The sequence below is a fragment of the Dipodomys spectabilis genome, unplaced genomic scaffold (assembly GCF_019054845.1).
Source record: "Dipodomys spectabilis isolate Male_0828 unplaced genomic scaffold, ASM1905484v1 ptg000032l, whole genome shotgun sequence".
Classification (NCBI taxonomy): domain Eukaryota; kingdom Metazoa; phylum Chordata; class Mammalia; order Rodentia; family Heteromyidae; genus Dipodomys; species Dipodomys spectabilis.
Window position 1 is genome coordinate 624388 of NW_024870709.1, and position 21508 is coordinate 645895.

The 21508-nt window shown below is 37.5% G+C and overlaps 3 protein-coding genes across 3 annotated transcripts; 1 reads left to right on the top strand and 2 right to left on the bottom strand.

Moving 5' to 3' along the window:
- Window positions 1–5548: 5548 nt before the first annotated feature.
- On the bottom strand, window positions 5549–6019 carry LOC122105479 (keratin-associated protein 15-1-like). Its single transcript, XM_042676732.1, has one exon. It carries the CDS (start codon window positions 6017–6019, stop codon window positions 5549–5551), a length of 471 nt encoding a protein of 156 aa, XP_042532666.1.
- Window positions 6020–9246: 3227 nt separating this feature from the next.
- Window positions 9247–9744, top strand: LOC122105702 (keratin-associated protein 14-like). Its single transcript, XM_042677032.1, has one exon. It carries the CDS (start codon window positions 9247–9249, stop codon window positions 9742–9744), a length of 498 nt encoding a protein of 165 aa, XP_042532966.1.
- A 6023-nt stretch (window positions 9745–15767) lies between these two features.
- Window positions 15768–16460, bottom strand: LOC122105481 (keratin-associated protein 13-1-like). Its single transcript, XM_042676733.1, has one exon. The coding sequence runs from the start codon at window positions 16458–16460 to the stop codon at window positions 15768–15770; it is 693 nt and encodes a 230-aa protein (XP_042532667.1).
- Between the last annotated feature and the right edge of the window lie 5048 nt (window positions 16461–21508).

Sequence of the window (21508 nt, forward strand, 5' to 3'; positions counted from 1 at the left end):
GAGGGAAAGAGAAAGAGATAGAGAAAGGGGAGGAGAGAGAGGAATTGGGAATTACCTCATGCTATTATAGAGGTGAGGCACTCCACATTGCTCTCTGTAATCTGGATACTCAGGAAAGCTAGTAGTAAATTTACAATCTGAGTATAGAAGGCTAAGAACTAAGAGAGAGTGCCAATTAGGCAAATCTCTCAGTAAATGGTGGGAGACTAAGCAAGAAAACAGGAAGACTAGTGAATTCCTCCCTAATCCATGTTTGCTCTTCATAGGCCTGCAATGGTTGGAGGAATTATCACATTGAGGAAAGGCTCTGTGCTTTACAGCTAATCTCTCATGCAGACACACTCACAGCTATACCCGGACACGATGTTCTACTAGATATGTGAGCACTTCCTAATCTGGTTGAGCTGACATAGCAAACCACTGCAATTATTGTAATGAAAGATGGAGATAGTTGACAATTGTGTTATCTGTGTGTCAACTACATCATATTAGTCCTTCATTAAAATTATATGCTAGCAGAAACACTGGTTCATATATTTGCTTAGGTAAATTTGATTTCTGGAATTTAAATGTAAATCCTTTGGGTAGGTGCTTGCTAGCATGGCATAGTTCATCGAATCAGCTGATGAGCTGAATTGAGGTATACAGAAAGTAGGTACATCTTGCGTTCACAGCTGCAGAACTGCAGAATGAGAAACCATAGTTTCATCAGCCAATACTAAACATCTCTGTTGCCCACTAACTAGCATGAATCAGATCACTGGAGGAGAGTTCCAAGAAGGTCCAGGATATGGTAAACAGTCTCTAATTAACAATTAGTCTTAATTGATTCTTTGCAATACATTGAGAAGAAGAAGTCTTACCTCACTTCTTAGGAGTATGAGGATGATGGATTATGATGTTTTGGAACTAAGAAGCAAGTTGCAAACATTCATTACTTCATTATTTATTATTTTTATTATTCAACATTTTATCAGCAGTCATTACTTTTCTCTGATTGTAACTGAATAGATCATTGTAATTTATACATGAATACAACTTCCATATCCATGTACAATACTGGAATATTTGCTGAGTAAGTAGCTTGATATCATTATTTCTTATTTATGAAGTATAGAGATATTTAAAGTCATCCGCCATATTTCATTCATCAATGGGGTAATAGTACAGAATGCATACACTATAATATGTCATTGAATCACTGCTCTTACTCCCCTTCCAAAGGGGCTTAAGCCTTACTCCCCTTCCAAAGGGGCTTAAGCCAGTGTTCCCAGTTAAGAACTCCCCTGCACATTTAATTCCATCTAATACAGAAAGTAATTTTGGCTGAATAGAAGAGCTGTCTATATGGCAATATCTGGAAATGGTTTGGGTTGCCACAGTTGGGGTTATTGTGGGTTCTGAGGATTATGTTAGGGATTGTTAAGGATTCAGAGGTTACTGATAAGCATCTTTCAACACAGAGAACAGCCCTATCCTAATGAAGAAGTTTGCACGCCACGTGTCAGCAGTGCCCAAATCTATACAAATTGCTAAGACATGCATGTCTGGCTAAAATACAAGAGACAACGAAGAGTGATAAAAGAAGGATATAAGAAGAAAGATGATGGAGGAATAAAATAAACATGAGAAATTAGATGGCCACAAAAAAGCACCAAATAAATGAATCGGTTGAAATCCTGTTTTTTTTTTTTTTTTGTCCTGGTTTGAGCTTTGTATGAGCGGCACTGGCTGCACAGTTGCACAGCTGTGTCATTGCAGAATTTCACTGGAGGGGCAGGGGATCATGGGAAAATTGATGACTTTTACAATGTGCATGGACATTTTGTTGAAACGTTTACTTACTCCAGTGAGCAAGAGTGAAATGATGCTAATAGTCAAGCACATAAATTGTACATACGAATCTAAGCAAAGTGCCTAAAAAAACAGAACGCAATTTGACAGATTGATAGGAAAATTAATTGCAGGTTCAAGATTGTGCAGTCATATAGATTGGTTTTATGAAATAGTCTATCAGCCTAGATGTTCTAGAAAATGCAGACGGTGCTAGTTCGTTTTGTCAACTCCACTGGACTGTGCGGCCTGGTTATTTGTTTAAACACTAGTCTTGACATCGCTGTGAGAGCACTTTGTGGATGTGATTCACATTTCCACTCAGTGGACTTTGAGTAAAGGAGATTGTCTTGATAATGGGGGTATGACTCAACCGGACAGACAAAGGCTCTGAGAGCAAAACAAATTCTCAGGTAAGAAAAATTTCTGCCTCTTAATGGCTGCAGAAACCCTGCCTGGGTCTCCAGCCTTTCAGCACCCTCTAATCACACTAATTACTTAAAAAAAAACCTCTGATGCACAAAAATTCTAGGCAGACTGATAAACACACACACACACACACACACACACACACACACACACACACACACACACAAATAGAGAGTGAAATATCCCCGCTGAAATCTTTTTCCTAAGAAAATAGCCCTGATTTGGGTTTATGTCATATATTAGTTTCACTTCTAAAACAACATATTATAGACTAGGTAGTTCAAACCACAGGTACTTATTTCAGGCTCAAGGTACTAGAAAATTCAGGAGGAACATCTTTCCTGGCAAAGGCTAGGAAGAAGTAAGCAACTCTCTCAATGGAATACCAATCTGAACAGGGTTGCTCCATCTTCATAAACAAATGATATCTCAAGGATCCCATTTTCAAATGTTCTCAATGGGCATTAGTATTTGAAAAAATAAGTAACGGGACACAAACATCTCATTCAGAGGATGTGATAACAGAGTATCCCATACCAAATCGAGGGTAATAACCAAACAGGAAGAGCTAATTGAGCAGATTCTAATGCCACCACACAATAAGGTGTTAATAAGGCAGAACAAAGTGTTCAAGTATTCTGATGTAAGAATGCACATTCCCAGAACAAGGTTTTTGCTTGTGGTGTCTGTGATGAGGGGTGTTAGAAGTGAGATTCTGACCTCAAATACTTTAAAACGGGTCTTTCCAGACAGAGAACTAATTGGGGATTGGAGTCACTATAGAATAATTTAGAACTGGTATGGATAGCAAAGAGCTGATACTGACAAAGATTTTGATACATAAACTTTTAGTTCATTAGGAAGTTGTTTAATCCACATTGTCAAGAAACCAATCTATAGGAATTTCCTGGTAAAGGGACTTTTGGGGGGCTTAATCTTACCTTTGTAAGCATAAGTTCTCTGCCATGAACAACCAAGACATATTGACACTGGTGGTCTAAAGCATCATGTGGAGACAGATAACCTGGCTTGTCCCTTGCTTTCCTCCCGCTCTTTGCTTAGAACAGAAGAAAAGGGGGATCCATAGGTGGAAGGCAAGCAAAGTGAGGAAACTTTAAAAAGGAAAACCCAAATCAAGTTCCTCCCACCTGTCTCTAGACTGTGGAAGCTCCTGACAGGCCAGAACTAGGGGGGTGGTTGATATGGTGGTTAAGATCGCATTTCACCTCTTACTGGATCAGAGTTAGCTACTGTTTATAAAATAAAAATCATTCTTATTATCTTAAGGTTATAATAAATCTTCCCTTTGCATTATTCAGGGATTCACAGTATAGAAAGAGCTTTGGTATCAAGTATAAAGTTCAGTGATATAAGAAAATAAAGGCGTTTTCTAAGTTTGCTCTACTGACATTATCCTGCTTAATTGTGCCATCAGGTAAAATCAGTTATAACTCTTTAATAAGTCTACATTCTCATTAATTTTCAGTTATGATGTTAGATGTTCATTTAATTAGTCCAGTATAGGATCAGACAAGTACTTGAACTTGATCAATGAAGAGACAATAGATTACACTTAATTTGATTCTTATATAATCCCTTGTTGTTATTTATTATGTCACCATCACTTATAAGTGATGTGTCTTACTCAGAAGCATTAGTATTGTGAATGTGAGAGCAATGTTTTGTCATTTCCCCTGCTGTAGAGAACATTTGATTGATTGACTGCTCTAACAACCAGTTTTTCCATTGCCCATCCTGTTTGTGCCAAGGTGAAAGTTTGTTCTTGGTTAGCTAATGAGCTTGGTAGAACACTACTGCCTATTTTTTAAATGGCATGGGACTACTTTACAGGGGACTTGCAAAACATTTTAGAAGTTTCTTCTTCAGCTGGGCATTGGTGGCTCATTCCTGTAATCCTCACTACTCAGGAGGCTGAGATCTAAGGCTCAAGGTTAGAGCCAGCTGGGTCAGCAATGTCTGTGTAACTCCTATCTCCAACAAACTACTCAGGAAAATATGGAAGTAGAGCTGTGGCTCAAGTGGTAGAGTGTTAGCCTTGAGCAAAAGAAGTTCAGGGATAGAACCTAGGCTCTGAGTTCAAGCCCATACACACAAAAAGTAAATACAGGTTCTCTTCTAACAAGCCAGGCATGCTGGAACTGGCTTCAAATTCCAGCTACTGGAGAAGCTAAAGCAGAATGATATCAAGATCAAAGCCAACCTAGGAAACAATGGGACTCTGTCTCAAAATAAGAAAAGAAAAAGAAGGCTGAGTCTGTAACTTAGTGGCAGAACTGAAAAAAAAATGTTAATACAACTTTCTTTCCTCTTCACAGAGGAAAGATCAAGCACACATCACAGCAAATGGATGACCTCTAGTTAAATAATCCCTCCTACTACCTTCCCTTTCTCCCCACTGCTATTTTCCCAAACACATGCCCTCCTTGCTAATCCCAGGTACAGCCTTCTTTCTAAAAATTCCAAATGACAACATGTCGGTACGATTTATTTATTTTATTATTTATTATTATTATTGCACTTCTTCCTCATTGTGATAATGAGTTATCTACCATTTTCTCAGATTCTTTCTGCAGCCCCTCCTTTTGTTTCCTCTGAATCTCATGTTCTTATCCTCAATATTGACTTCAATGCTAGTAAGTACAATTTGGTTTTTAAAGGCAGAGAATTTGTGTCTTTGTTCAGTACAAATCCTCCATAGAATAAGAGCCCAATAAATACTTTTTTGGTGACTATTCTCCTAATAACAAAATTTCTGGAGTGATATTATGAACCAATGTACTCACGAAGGCAAATAAATCTCTTAGAGATATGTCATGTATTTATGTCATATATTTGAATTTTTTGAAGTCCTTATTTTTTTGTCTAACAAAATTAATTTATGGCATATATGAAATAGGAAGAGACAACCTGAAGACAACCTGTCCTGGATTGTATGCGATACATACACTGTATTTTAAAAAAAACAAGCAGAATACCAGAATTCATGCTGGAGAGAAAAGTTTATTTGAAACACTAGTAAAAGAATTCTAGGAACATAATGAGAGAAGTTTTAAAAAGAAGGCACTAGAAATGACTCTAAGCAGGAGAATAAGAATGGAAATTGAAGCTAAATCTCACATCAGAAGGAGGAAAGATCATAGGCCAATTTCTTAGTCCCTCGAAGACCATCATTTACTTCTAGAACTGTGATCCGCATATGGCCAACTTATCACAGAAGGTTCAAGTTTCTGAAGGCGCCAAAGAAATCATGAGAGGATGGGTACGTCTAGTAAGTTGATCCGAAAAAGCGAGAGCCACAGGTTGGCTGGTAGTAAGACGACTGGTAGCTCTTCGAAGAGAAGAATGTGGGGCGGGAGTAGCTGGAACCACATCCAAGAGACTGGAATCCAGCGTTTCCATAGCCAAAAGATCCAAAGCCGGAGTTGTAATATCCAGAAGATCCAAAGCCAGAGTTGCCGCATCCGAAAGATCCAGCGTAAGGTGTATGGCAGGGCCTGGAGAAGATGAAGTTCTTGGGGCGGAAGCAGGAGGTGGCGTCCACCCCTGAGGTCTCGAAGTCAGTGGGGTCGGAGAAGCTCTCTTGTTGGCCACCAAAGAAGGAGGAGCACAGCTGCTGGGGTCTCTGGGCGTAGATTATATTGCTGGGGTAGAAGGAATTACAGTTGGACCCTGGGTATCTCAGGTAAGCGCCAGCGGACTGGGAGGAGAAGTTTCCGGAGTTGCAGGCGTAAGACATGTTGTCAGGAGTTGGGTTTCCAGTCAAGTTGCAGTGAGAAGCTGGAGTTTGAATGCTGCTGTCTGCTCTGGCTTCTTATATAGCCCAGATGTGGCTGTAGTAAGTAGCATGTGACCATTTTAATAAGAATGCCTAATTAGGCTCCAGTAAAAATGAGATAATTTAACCTTCAAAGCTCTTCTTTATGAATGAAGACTTCTAAGTGAAGGAATTTCATTAGGCTTTTTTTTTTTTTTGTAAAGCAATTGTTCATGAAACAAAAATGCAAATTTCTCATTCATGTACCTTGAATAGAATGAAAATCAGCGTCATTATGTCACTAAGATGGGTGCTTCATTCATGCTGACCTTCAGGATAATAGGTCAAATGAACAACATTGGAAAACAATGATAATGTTCTAAGTAAAAGAATACAATTGAGAGAGAGGAGAAAAAAGAGATCCCCATAATACATAACTTCTTCTAAATCTTGAGGACCTTATGAGAGAAGAAAGTCTGTAATGAGCCTTCCTTGGTAAGAACAATAAATAAGAAATCAATTAATTTGAGTATAGCACAATTATGGAAATAAATTTTATATAAAATAAAAATTTTACTATGGAACATAAATGTTCTTGTGGTTCAAGTTGTCATGTTGTTGTGGATAAGAGTATGTAAAGTTCTTGAATATGAAGGTTCACGATTTGTAGTCATGCTAAGAAGAGTATATTATAAAATTAAGCCAGGGAATCACTTCTGAATTTTCTTGACCTTTCTTTTTTCTTTTTGTCTTTCTTTTATGCTTTCTTTCTTTTTTTCTTGCTTCTTTCTTTTCTCTCAATCTCTCTCTCTTTCTTTCTCTTCCATTCTCTACTTTTGGAGATGCTGGTGATTGATTTCAGGGCATTATGCACAATAAGAAGAAACATATTCTACCATTGAGCCTTTCAACTTGCCTCTTGACTTGCTTCTTGATTGAAGTCATTAATGAATAATACATTTGATTATCAAAACTTTTTCATTCTTACAAAGTTGAAGTCATTTTATTACATTGATACTAACGAGAATAAAATAGCAAGCACTATAGATAACATGAGTGACTTTATTCCATCGCTTTATGTCCTCTTAGAAAGTGGGCCTTTTACAACACAGGATTAAGAAAAGCAAGAAATGTGGAAGGCATTTATCATACAGACTTCACAGGAGGATCAGAGAGTCAAAGAATCCACAGCTCCACTGAAATACAGATTAGGACAGGTATCAAAAGAGACAAGAACAATGCAGTATAGCCATCAGGTGATAAATAAATTCCTCCTAGAAGAAGTAGCATTCCCATGCTGCTGGGCTAACTTGAAATACAACACAAGAAATGGCTGAGAGGAAGGGATGGGTAAAAACTTAAATATCCATCTTCACAACTAGTAAAATAATACAATGAATATATGTTGAGATTCATTCTATGAACATTATGACTATTACTAAGTGGAAGTAGTAGGGAAAAGTCTAAAAAATTCTCTTTTGTGGATAGTGAGACTTTCAAGCAGAACGTTCTAGGGTCATCCAATCAGGATTTTTGCAACTGGGATTCTAATCTTATGGAAGATTGGGGAACCATAAAGTCTCAAGGGAGACTTTATGAATCTGAACTTGGGAGTTGACAAATCAACTTCCAATCACGTTTTCTTCTTTACATTTCATATATTGCCCTCTATTTCCAAAATAAACAATTGTTATTCCTTAAGCTCTTTCTAGCAGTTCCTAGTATGTGTTTTATTTTTTAATAAAATATTGAACAAGAAAATATCTGCATAAATATTTAACTCAACAAAATTGAATTTGTTAGATTGTTTTCATCTCTTCCTTTACCATATTAGCCATTTTATTGGAAAAAGATATTCCTTGAACTCAGACATCAAAACAATTTTGAACATTCTTTTCTCAAAAAATAATAGCATTCCTCCTTTTCTTTAAATTTTATTGTCTTCAAGTACTTGCACAAAGGAGTTGGCATTTAACAAAGCTGTTTATGAATATAATGCATCTTGATCAGTATTGTCCCTTTCAACAAATAATGTTCTCTCATCTAAACATTTTGGTTCAGAAATGGAAAGGAAACATTTTTTTTTCAGTGAAATGAACATAGTGAAGAGTAGGTGAGCACAGGAAGAAAAATCTCAACCTATCATTCTTCATTATACAAGGTCTTACCCTGAGTGAAGCACAAATCACAGGACAAAAAATAGTATGACCCCTGCTTTAGAAATTTTGTAATACTTTTCAGAAACACCCAAACACAAGTTAAATCAAAGCCACATATGTTGCTTTCTGGGGTGACAGCTTCTTCAGCTCAACATTTCGAGAACATTCCATTTGAAGGCTTTCTTTAGGAAAGAACAATTCCTAGATCCTGAGGAATTCTTTCAGTGGGGAATATGGACTCTGCTGACAAATGGAAATATATTAAACATATTTTCCACATGCTTTGTTCTTACTTTTAGTGCTTCTTCTGCATCTTAGCTGGATAAGTGATCATGTCCAAATGGTATTTGGCCATTTATGGGATTTAGTTCACAGAGTGTTTAAACACACATGGGGCCAAAGAAAAGCTAAGACTCAATCTCAGTGGTCTGCATTCAGCTTTGAGCAGGAAGACAGGGCATATGGGAATCTCTCAGTTCATATTTCCCTAAAGCCATTCAAATTGAGGTCCAATTCGAGAGCAATACCCTAGGTTCCTTGCAGATCAGTTCTGCGGCTTTGGGATGGCGCATCATCAAAAGCAAGCTTGCCCCTTCGCGGTAATTATCAATGCTTGCTTTTGTTGAAAAGAAATGACTATAAAGACATCAGTGAACAACTTTGCTAGCCAGATGGCAGATTGTGAAAGAGGGAATCAATTATTTTTAATTAAGACGGCTTCTCGCAGCCCAGACACTGACGACCTCGGAAGCGACTTCCAGGGTGACCTTTGCAGAGGGAAGATGAATAATAGCTTTGAAGAGACCACAGCAACCTCTGAATCCCCAGGCCACATGCACTCCTGTGCTTTCCAGCTGGAAAAACCACAAAAATTAGCATTGCATGATGACGACGAAGGCCCTTTCCGTGCAGTTACAAGCAGCAACGCGTTTTCCTGAGCTCAGGGATGACACAGCCCACAGTGATAAAGGTATATAAACGCTCCACGCAGTGTCACGGGCGACATTCGAGCTCAGAACATCTTCCTCGCAGGTCCGGTCTCCTCTCAGCATGGCCTACAACGGCTGCTCCGGAAACTTCTCATCTTGCTCCTTTGGAGGTTACCTGCAGTACCCAGTCTCCTCCTGCGGATCTTCCCATCCCCAAAACTGGCTTTACAGCACTGACCTCCAATCGCCCTTCACCAACCAGCTGAGCTACAGCGATTGTCAGGAGACCTTCCAGGAGCCCACCGGCTTCCAGTCTACCTGCGTGCCCTCCGGGCCCTTTCAGAGGAACTGGTGGCGCCCCAAGATCTCCACATGCTACAGACCCTACCAGACAGCTTGCACAGGGTCCCTGGGCTTTGACACCAAGGGGCGTCAGACTTTTGGCCTTGGCTCTCCCTCTCTGGGCTTTGGGAACCGTGGTTTCCAAACCGTGGGCTGTGGTCCCCAATCTTTCTCATCCCTCTATTGCAGACCTAACTTCTACCGCCCCACCTACTTCTCTACTAAAAGCTGCCAGTCCGTGTCTTACCAACCAGCCTGTGGATCTGGCTTCTACTAATCCTGTACTGGAGAAATCCGATCTGTCTACGTGGCAGCTTTTATCTTAAGATCTAACTTACGTTTGAGCTCTTCTGTTCTTAGTCTAGACATTGGAACCCTATTGAATTACGGTAACTGAAAAAGAGGCCAAACTGTTTTCTGCTCATGATATGGACATGCAATTATTGAAGCCTCATTAATTCCTAATGTCTCTTCTGGTCTGTCTTAAGTTTTGCAAAGTGAAAATGTTATACGTTTAAATAAAATATTTATATGACTTTCCACTTTAATATTTCTTTAATATCATTTATTCATTTACTTTTAATTTTTCTCTTCAAAATGAATTCTAAATATCAGGCTGCGCTTATCTTTTCTGTATTTATACCTAAAATATTCCAGTAAGGTGCTGGTGGCTCATGTCTGTATTCCTAGCTACTGGAGGTGGGGGAGGGGATGAAATCTGAAGATTGAAGTTTGAAGCAGCCTAGAACTTAAGTTCAAGCCCCAGGACATGCACAACACCCTCTCAAAACAACAAGAATGACAAAAAGTCCTTTCAACTTTAAATAGTTGAAACATGTTTTCAACTTCCACATTTACATATACAATTTGCTTGCCTGATTTATCATATGATAGAATAAAGGTTACACACTTTTTTTAAAATTTTTATTTTTATTTTTTGTGAACATACTGTACAGAGGGGTTACAATTACATGGACAAGATAATGAGTACATTCCTTATCAAGCATTGCAGCCTCCTCCTTTGTTTACCCTTCACCTCCCTTCCCAGCTTCCCCCCCATCCTCCCCCCAATCCTCCCCCCCCCCCACCAAAGTTATAAAGTTCCTTTTCGACATGACAACTTGTACTTCTCATTGTTGCAACAGGTCCACCTGTATCCTTAAACGACTTGTTTTTCCCATCTCCTCCACAAATTATACCGACATCAAATACAGTGAAAGCAGGGGTTATACTGTGGGGGAGGGACGTACAAATCAACAAAGAAATAATCTTATAAATGCATTAGAAACAAATGTATGAAAGAAAAAAACATTAAAATACATATCTAAGGGTTCATTTTCCTAACATCACATTATCTGACCTTTTCCGCTTGACTCATACATATACTAGATATTGCAAATAAGGGAAACCATGGGACCTATGTTTCTTTGGGCTTGGCTTACTTCACTTAATATAATTTTTTCCAAGCCTTTCCATTTCCTAACAAATGGGGCAATGGCATTCTTTCTGATGGAGGCATAGAATTCCATTGAGGTTACACACTTTTTAAAACCACAAACTCATGACTGTGATTTGTGTTATATGTAGTTACAATATTTAATATTTTTTGAAATGGTAACAATTTGCATGGATTATTAAACTATTTATATAATTTAGGAACAAATTTATTATTATAAGCCAGGCACAGGTGGCTCATGCCTTTAATCATAGTTATTCAGGAGGCTGAGATCTGAGGAGCATGGTTCAAACCCAGTCTCGGCAGGAATGTCCGTGATATTCTTATCTATAATTAACCATATACACAGTAAAGAAGCCAGAAGTGCACCTTTCATTCAAAGTGGTAGAGCACTAGCCTTGAGCACGAAAGCTTAGGGACAATGCCCAGACCCTAAGTTCAAGCCCTGGTCAAAATTTCAAAAAAAACTATATATATATACATATATATATATGTATATATATATAAGTTCTATATATATATACATATATATATGTATATATATATAAGTTTTATGACAAATATGACTGAGGGTATCCAACCAGAAAGAAGGTATTAGTGTTTTATATGCAGTGAGGTGTTCTGTTCCCATAGCTTTACTTTCCTTAATGTAGATTTCTAAGTAAAATTACTAACACATGCCAACATTTATTAACAAGTAGCCCATGTATTTTCCACATAATCGAGTTTCAATTTTTTTTCTGTTTTCCTGGTTGTTTGGTTAATAGCACTTATTTGAAAGAAAATATCTTCTCAAACAATATGAATATTCTCTTGTAGATTTCAGCTAAATATCAACAGTTGGTTACTCTTGAATCATCAAGTATTTTCCAAATTTTTATCTTTATGACAAGGATAATACTATAAAAGGTACAGATGATTTAGTTGCTTAGCAACAGGGTCACTGTATATTTTGGTTTCTTTTTCATCTCAACCCCCACTGCTATTTGTAAATGGAAACAGAATTTTAGAATAATTTTAATGAATAATTATTAAAAACTTTATTAATAATGTAAAACATTAACTGCCATAAATGATTGATTTTTGGAGACCTTCACTTTATTTAAATCACAGATTAATCTAGTTGAGCACAAGATAAATATATAATGAACAGTTTAAATCTATTGTTAAATTGGAAAGAATATTAAAAAGATCACCCTTTCTAAACAAAATTGAGCTGTCTTTTTTTATTCAAAAACAGCATGCAGAGGGGTCACTGGGAAGATAAATTGCATTAAAATACAATTTACACAAAAATCGACACATTTAAATAAAGACTCAAGTTGAGAGTAGATCATTTGTTGTAGTTCTGTATTGCTTTACCCCTGAGTCAATATTCATGAGCCACCAGTAGGTGGTGGTAGTGGGAATTTTTGAAAATTGCTGGTTAGCGGTACTTGAAGTTAAGTGCATTAAATTAATCATATGGTCTTGGAGCGTAGAAATAATCTAAATTCTCTTACTATAGTGGTTTTGGATATATTGTACTTTTAAAAATCACAACTATTTATTTGGTTGATTTATTATAACACCCTATGTAAAACATTTTTAAGAGGCACAAAACTTTTACTTTTAATGCCCACAGTTGTATACTTACTTTATAGTACTAAAGCAAATTCATTGTGAGTGCATAACTGATGATATTTATTATCCAACATGAAGATATGTGACATAGTTCCTCACGCAAAAAGTTAAGAACATGATATTACTTAAGTCTTCAAGTGATGGTAAACAATTAAAAAAGACTACTTATAAAGGTGATTACTGAACAATCGGACTTGCAAATTATGTTTCTGTACACTAGTTTGACTCTGAAATGGTTTGACTCATGCTACATACTGTTTTCTTGTGAAAGTATAAAGACCGTATCCTTTCTACTAGCTGAGGAATAAAAATCACTAAGGGTAAAATAAAATAAAATAAAATGAACTTCAATGATCTCATTTCCTCATCTATGGTAGGTTCACATCTTTCCTCCCAACCTCCTTTGGTTGTGCTTGAGTTTGAACATGGGGCTTCAGGCTTGCTAGGCTGGTGCTCTACATTTATGTTACACCTCCAGCCTTGCTTTTGGCTGGCTATTGTGGAAGTGGAATCATGTGGACTTTTCTTTTTTTTATTTTTTTATTGTGAAAATACTGTACAGAGGGGTTACAATTACATGGCCAAGATTCTGCCTGCTGTATTTTTTAAAATCCAGTCCTACAGATCTCTGCTAACATTACAGACCTAAGCCACCTGAACCTGGCTTCACATCATCCCTTTGATATTGCCAATATATATTCATTAAGAGTTCATCTTTGATGATAGTTATTTGCTGTCTCAGGAATCATAAAAGTCACAGATTTTGGTTATGAATAGCATCATGGTAAGGACAATAATTAAGAATCTTATAAAAATGTATTTGTGATTGTGCTAATAACATGAGTGAGTACTATTTCCAATTAAGCTATAAAGTGGAAATTTTAAAATGGAAACAATGATCATCTATATTCACACTTATATTAGAAATACTTGCTTTGTCTTTGTCCATCACTGTTGTATTATCTCTGAATTCTGGAATTTGTTATTTCTGATTCATTGTTGCCATTATTTTATCTAACCAAGCCTATGCAATACATTTTCTTTTTTGAATTATATATTCTTTCATGCCAATATCTCAATTTTTAAAAAAATTACTTCTTATTATATTAGTAGTATAAAAAGACTGCTCTTTGATGAGTTCACTTTGATTCACTGGTCTCCTTCAATCTCTCTTCCAGTTTAGAATATTAATGAGATGTCACAAGCGATTCGCACTTTTACTCTTTTGTTGATATTGTTAAATATTATTGAAAGGGGAATGTGATATCAACCATCTTGACTCCTACATCTGTATAAACTAAATTATATTAAAAAGGATCATTAAAATTAATAATTCAAAGGAATCCTAGCTACTTGGATTTAAGGTTAAATCAATTACAGGCAGAGACTTCTGTAAGCCTCTATGTTCAATGAACCAACAAAATGCTGGATTGAAGGTATGTTCAAATGGTAGAGCACTAGCTGTGTAAAATGTCAAGAATAAGAGGCTCTGAGTTTAAGCCACAGTACTGGCACACACACACACACACACACACACACACACACACACACACAATTAATGACATCAACTTTAGCACAGCACTAAAAGTTTCTAATAATTTCCTCCTGAGCTGCCACCAAATATTCTTCAATCAATTATTTGTGTAACAGCATAACTATTGAACAAGTTTGTTTAGTATTACTCATGTGACTAAAGAAATTGATCTAGTAGAATATTAAATATACTCAGATTAAGTAATTTCCACAAGAGTAGAAAGACTAAAGACTTTGTGGCTATTCACAAAGTCTTCATATTTAAACATTCATTTAAACTTATTTTCTGGTAGGTCTTTATCTACAAATGGAGGTGTCAGAGAAAGAAGAGAGACTAGCTTTATCTCATATATGAAAAGATTTATAGCATATAGTCTTTGGCATCTTCCAGGGATTTTCAAGTGTGTAATGAAGAGCTTGCATCTGTATCCCATAGTCTTAGAGTTTATATCTTGTATTAATGTATCCCATAGTCTTGATGAGCATCCTAGGTGTAGCTGTAGAAAACACGTGCATGCACGCTTCAAACAGCATTGCACAAACAGCATCTTTCCTATGAATAGGCAGAACTTGTTTGTATCACAAACAGCATCTTTCCTATGAATAGGCAGAACTTCTTTGTTTCTGGCCATCTCAAAGGTTCACACTTGGAAAACTGAAAGCGTTCACTATCATTCTTCCCTTGTACTGTTAGTGCTTTCTACTAGATTTTGAGAAAACATATATTTAGAATTGTTTAAACACTGGAACACAGAAACAAACTTACCACTTTTCCCTTTGCCCAGATCTTGAGGAGAATAACTCCAAGTCATTCTGTGTTCCTAAAACATCCTGGAAAGGTTGAGTCCCAGTTACTCATTGTAAAATCCTTTGAGATGCAGACTGGGACTAATACAAAAAAGTTTGTATATTCTTTCTCAGATGCTGCTGCTAGCTTAATTGACATTAAGCCTTAGAGAAGCATCTAGAGGTTACACAAATCCATTGAAACCAATTAGGCTCACTTAAGATTGCTTGGATTTTCCTTACACCTTGGCAGAAGAGGTATTGGAATACCTTAGAGATCTGGCATTTGTACCAACCCACAAAAGGCAAAGTGTCCTCAGAGTTCCTTGGGCTCATTTTGCTCTTGGTGAAATAGGAAACTGAGAAAAGGTTTTGTGTGAGTGTAGATCTCATCATATTACTGAGTGCCTTTTCTAGTTTATATCTTAATTTCTTATATTCCATGAAGAAAATCACTGTGTCCTCAGTTCTATGCAACTCTTAGCATTGTTGTACTGAAGTGGCAGACCAAAGGATGCTCTGGGAAGAACTTACTACTTCCAATAAAGACTATACCCAATGTCAGATTATGGTCAATGCCCATTAGAGAGGTTTACTAAAATTTCTCTAGTCCTTGAAGGCAAAATCTACATGCACGAAACAATAATATGAACATCATATTCAGGTACTAGATTGCATAAATTTATTAGATTAAATTCTCATTTCAACAGCTCTTGGATGAAAATTAAGGTGTATACAGTACAGAGATTAAGGTGCAATGTAGGGTTACTCATTAATTTCAAAGTTAGCTAGAAGCTGAGGAAAGAAGCTTTCCATGGAAGAATGAGAGCATAGTGGCCCAGAAGTGCCAAAGAAAATAATGGCGGCACGGGGTAGGTCAGCAATCATAAGCACAGAGATATTTAACAAGTAAATTCATAGAAGCCAGAGCCACAGGTAGGTCTGTAACTATAACCCTGGTACATTCTAGAGGCCAAATAGGGTGGGTGGCAGAATCTAGACCCATAACTCAGGGAAGGGAAACCATAGACTCCATAGCCGCTGGAACCACAGCCCTGTGGGTAGCAGCTTCCAGATGTATAGAATGGGGCATAGGAGCGTCTCCACCCATACCCCAGTGAGCAGGAGCTTCTAGATCCATACCCTAGCAGGTGGCAAGCATTGGACCCAAAGCCCAGAGATCCAGAGTAAGTTGTGCGGCAGGGACTGCAGAGCGTAGACACTCTGGGGCTGTAGCAGGTCCTCTGGAAGGGCCTGAACTCCACACAGGAGCTCTGGCAGGGCCTGGACACCACACAGGAGCTCTGGCAGGGCCTGGACTCCACACAGGAACTCTGGCAGGGACTGGACTCCACACAGGAACTCTGGCAGGGACTGGACACCACACAGGAACTCTGGCAGCGCATGGGCTCGCCACAGGTGTCCTGACAGCCACCGTGGAGAGAAGAGGCCAGCTGGCAGGAGCCCGGAGCGCAGAGGTCAGTGCTGTAGACCAGGTTGCTGGGGAAGGCAGAGCCACAGGAGGACCTGGACCGTGACAGGCAGCCCTGAACGGAGCTGGAGGAGAAGTTTCCAGAGCAGCGGCTGTAGGACATGTTGAGAGGTGAGGTGAGTTCTGCTGTGAGTTCAGCTGAGTCCTAGGAGTGTGAGTTTGAGTGTCCTGCTCTGGACAGGAGCCTTTATATTGTCCCCGCTGTAGGTGTGGTGGCCATTCAGGGTCATCCCTGGCATGCTAGTGCCTCCTTATTTACAATGCATAACTCAGTCATCTTGCCAGAGCTGAAGTTGCATGTTAATAGTTTCCTGAGTAATCTATTTATGAGTGCTATGATTTTGTTGTTGCAGCAAAATCCAGTGGACTACTCCTATGTTAGAAATGCCATGGGGATTTAATATTAATGCCTATCCCATCACGCTATAGAAGCCCTTCCAATCCCTCTGATATTTCCTGCCTGCTTCTCTTTTGTATTTACATCAGGCTTCGTTCACAAGTGATTTTTCTCCTAGAACTGGAGAATCAGAACACATTAATTTTCTTCTGGCATACTGGATGGGTTTCCACCTGGATGGGGGCCTGTATAAACATCATCCACCCAGTTGCTATCACCATCCATTCTCCTTCTCCTCAATTACTACGAGGTGATTGATGATGGTACTCACAGAAAACTATTATATCAAGTACCACAATTACACAGTGTGTCTCATGTTCAATGAAGAAAGACCAAAAAGAGATAAAACACAGAGGCTAAGATGGAGATTACTAGAAACTGAAAGAGACCATGAGATGTACTTAAAAGACAAGGTAGCAGCATAAGGACTCATTTGGAACACACCTACCACAGAAAACAAACCTAGACAAATCCAGAGACAAGCAAGAGCCAAATATTTAATAAAGGCAAAACTCGTATTTGTTTTTGATTGACCTGCCCTGCTTTCTCTCTCCCTCCCTCCCTCCCTCTACCTTCCCTGCCTTTGTTCCTTCGTTCCTTCCTTACTTTCTTCCTTCCTTCCCTCCATTTATGTATTTATTTATTTACTTGATGCCAGTCTCAGGGCTTGAACTCAGGGCCTGGGCTTTGTCCCTGAGCTTTTGTGCTCAAGGCTAATGCTCTACTACATGAGCTATAGCTCCATTTCTGACTTTTTGATGATTAATTGGTATAAGAGTTTCATAAACTTTCCAGTCCAAGCTGGCTTCAATTCTTAATCCTCAGATCTCAGCTTCCTGAATAGCTAGGATTATAGGCCTGAGCCACTTCCTCAGCTCTGAAAACATTTTAAAGTTATCTTTAAATAAATCTCAAGAGGAATTCAATTCAACATACTATGCATTCCATTCTTAAATGATGATTTGTTTTCTTCCAATGTGTTTATAAGCAAAACTCTTCAAAATTAGCATATTTGGGAACTTTATTATATTGTTCCTTTATAATCTACCTAAATAACAACATAGGAATTGTATCCACTCCAAGTGTGTGAAGCTTTTGATACTTTGATGCTTTCATTGACCTTTGGCCACTTCTTTTGCCAGGTACCACCCAACATTTTCCTGCCCAAATATGAAGTTCCTCTCTCTCCTGTTCTCTCTTCTACTGTAGGCTTTTCTTCTTCAGTTTATAACCTTTTACTGTTGGTTGGTTTGTTGGTGTGTCTTTGGCAAAAAAACTTTAGGTTCAAATGGAAAAATAATTTTGTTAGGATTACCTTATTTTCTGAGGATAACCACTTGTTTCTTTAGTTAGATTCTGTTCTTAAATGATGTATATACTCACGGTTTTAATTTTGTTTTCTACTAAAATCTAATCAACTTATAATAGTAATGCTACAAATGCCCATGACCTTTTGAGATGTAGACTTTCTAAAAGGAAGAAAGTGAGGGAAGAAATAAATGCACACAATTCAAATAACTATTCTATGGGTCCTTTATTTTCTGTTCTCCAGAGAGCAGACTCTATGTTCTACTCTGTTGTATCTCTCCAATGAGGTAAAATATGAGGATCAGTCCTCTAGATATGATCCCTTTCACATTTTGGTTTTGTTTGTTATTTCAAACATAATTGTAAGGTAATCCTGAAAACAAATACTGAAGATTTAAATAGGGAACATGAGTTTGCAAGGCACAGCTAAAGAATTGTGTGACTTTTTCTTCAGGCACTCTGCTTCCTCACAGGATTGCCCTTTCTCTGAGCCAGTTAATAGGAAAAGAAATATTCTCCCCTTGCCTTGCCTCTAAACTCCTACAATCCTGCCCGCATCAAGGGGTGATCTGTTTTAGAAGAATCTGTAAAGGCTCTAAAATTCATCTCAGAGGCTATATTATTTGTTCAGGATAAAACTGATCTCTATCATTATTTTTAGCTGAATTATTCATCAATGAAAAATCGAGATATTTCACATGAAATTTATGACTCGAGGCTGTTCATGCAGAGACTTCTGATAATTCCATTGTATTTTCCACTAGTAGGCTGTAGACAATTTTTCTTTTGATTTGTGAGCTTTGTTTCTGACAGAACCTCATCTGTGGTTGAAAATTACAGCTTTGGGTAATCACCCACTTGCCCAAATTACCAACTTGTCATTTACAAGTTGGGGATCTTGCTTTTTTATCATTCATTTAGGATAGCACCTCAACAAACAAAAGCCAGTACTTCCTATCTTAATTGACTACTTCCCTTAATTGACTGTATTATATTTATTAGCTAGAAAATATATTCTTTTAGTAGCCAATATTAAAAATATCTGACCTCCATCTTGTCAAAAATTATGTAACTTGAGGGTATGGATGGGATTGGAAAAGACAGGGGAGAATGCTGGGAAGGGGTGACCTTGATCCAGATTCACTATATACACAATGTGACTTGAATTACAACCCCTTTGTAAAACTACTTAATTTTTTTAAAGTAAAAAATATATATATAGATGGCACATGTTTACTTTCATTTATGGAAGCCTGATCTAAAATACCAGTTGGCATGGTAACCTTTACGGGACTCTAGGCACACACACACACACAAGCAATCAGACTAAAAGGAGGTACTCCAAGGGGAGGAACACAAAGGCACAACTCCAATGAATATTTAAAATACTATTTAATAAAATGAATTCCAAGAAAGGAAGAGTGTGTTTTTAAAATTGTTTTTGGTGGTGGTTGTAGTGTGTTTTTTTTTGTTTTGTTTTGATTTGTTGTCTTTTGGGGGAACAAAAGGGGACCAGAGGAAGGGAGGAGGAGGGGTGAACAGACAGGGTCATGGTCATGGTATTCAGTATAGACTATGTGGATAATGAACCATGCAACCTGCAGTCAGAGATGAGAGTGAGGAAACTAGGGGAAAGCAAAGGAAGGGGTGATATTGTCCAAAGAGAAATGTACTTATTGTCTGCCATAAATAACAACCATTCTGATACAACATCTTAATAATAACTAAAAACCTATATTTTTAAAAAGTACAAACAAAAACATTCTTCCTGCAAAAGTGTCATGGCTACACTTGTGTTTGTTTTTTGTTTGAGTTTCATGTACTTTCTCCAACATTAACGCCCTTCATTTCTCCCAGTTAGATATCTTTGTTATTTTCCCCTAAGAATTACTTTAGTAAAATTATAGGAGGTAAAGAAACATTGAGATTCCCGAAGAAACATGCTAATGAGGCATCTGTGTCTTTTGTCAAAAAAAAGTTGAAAACCTGGGTTGAATAAAGAGCTGTTTATTTAGGAAGTAATCCCGATGAATATGTAGAGGGAGAAGGAAAACATGCCAGGAAATGAAGATGTTCAAGAGACAGTGTGTTATTAAGAAAGGCCTCACCATGTAACTAGGGCTCAATTACAGGAGAATTCCTTACAGGGGTATATCATGTTTAGGAGAAGCTAAAACATCCTTAGGTAGAATGTTCTACTTATCAGGCTATGCAGATGATTACCAAGGAGATACCAGCTGGGTGGTGACAGTTGCCATTGACCCAGGGGCAGGATGTTCCTTTGAACAGTGTAGATATAGTACAGAGGGGAGGAAATGAGGTAGGAACTGGAAGGATAAAATTGAATGAAAAGACGTGGTGAGTCTAAAGCAAGTTGTAATACTGTAGGAAGCAGATGTATGTGGTGCGAAACGATGGACAGGGTTGGAGACACAGCCTGGACACCTGTTTGTGCCTCCATGTGAGTTTGCTGAGATTTCTTATCAGCAGATACAGGTTAAGTTAATATAACTAGTTTTTAATGGAACCCTTCATCTTTGTCACTCTATTTATTTTGAAAAGATACAAATCTTTCAAACCTATAAAAAAACTACCTATTGCAAATTGCTTAAAATATTGAAACATTTCCCTTCTGAAAAGTGAAATGCAGGAGAAAATACTTGCAATGTGTGTTTATATATAAACACATATTTTTATATGAATCAACTATCTATGTACATTATTTATGTTTATCTCTGCATGTGATGTGTGTATGCATATATAGATAATTTTATGTTTATATTTGTATCTATAAACATGCACACACATGCACACCCATCCTTCAGAGAAATATCAGAGCCTTGTATAATCACAGAGCTCTTACAAGAGCCACAAAGTCAAAAGCAATGTGTTTTCCCCTAGGGTGGTGGGCGGTCCCTTTAAATTTAGATGCTGCTTTTGAATTTTGATTAAGGGACTTTACAGAAATTTCACAAACTAGTAGGACTAGAGGAACAAAATTAATATTCAGAGCCTACGAAAGAGTTGGGGCCCTGGGAAATATTCTGGACCTTAAAGAAACAATTCCCAGCAGTGAAATTCAATTCTAATAGACTCTTATAAGGCTGAAGCCCAGGTTTAAATTATATCAAGTCATGGTTGCATTAAAATGATCTTTATTTAACTAGCCTCACAGAACCAAGAGAAATTCTAACTTTTTACATATGAAGTATATATTATGGTATTAAAATACAGAAGGAAAGTAACATTCAAATATAAGCAAGCATAAGAAAATAGAATCTGAATTATAGGATGAATATGATGCACATCACAAAGCTAGACTTAGATAATCATCATAATGATGTTCTTCATAATGATGTTTTAGCCAATAATTATGTATGATGGTGGTCTCACTACATTATCTTCCTTAGACATGACAAAACCATTTTAGTCAAGAACATATTACT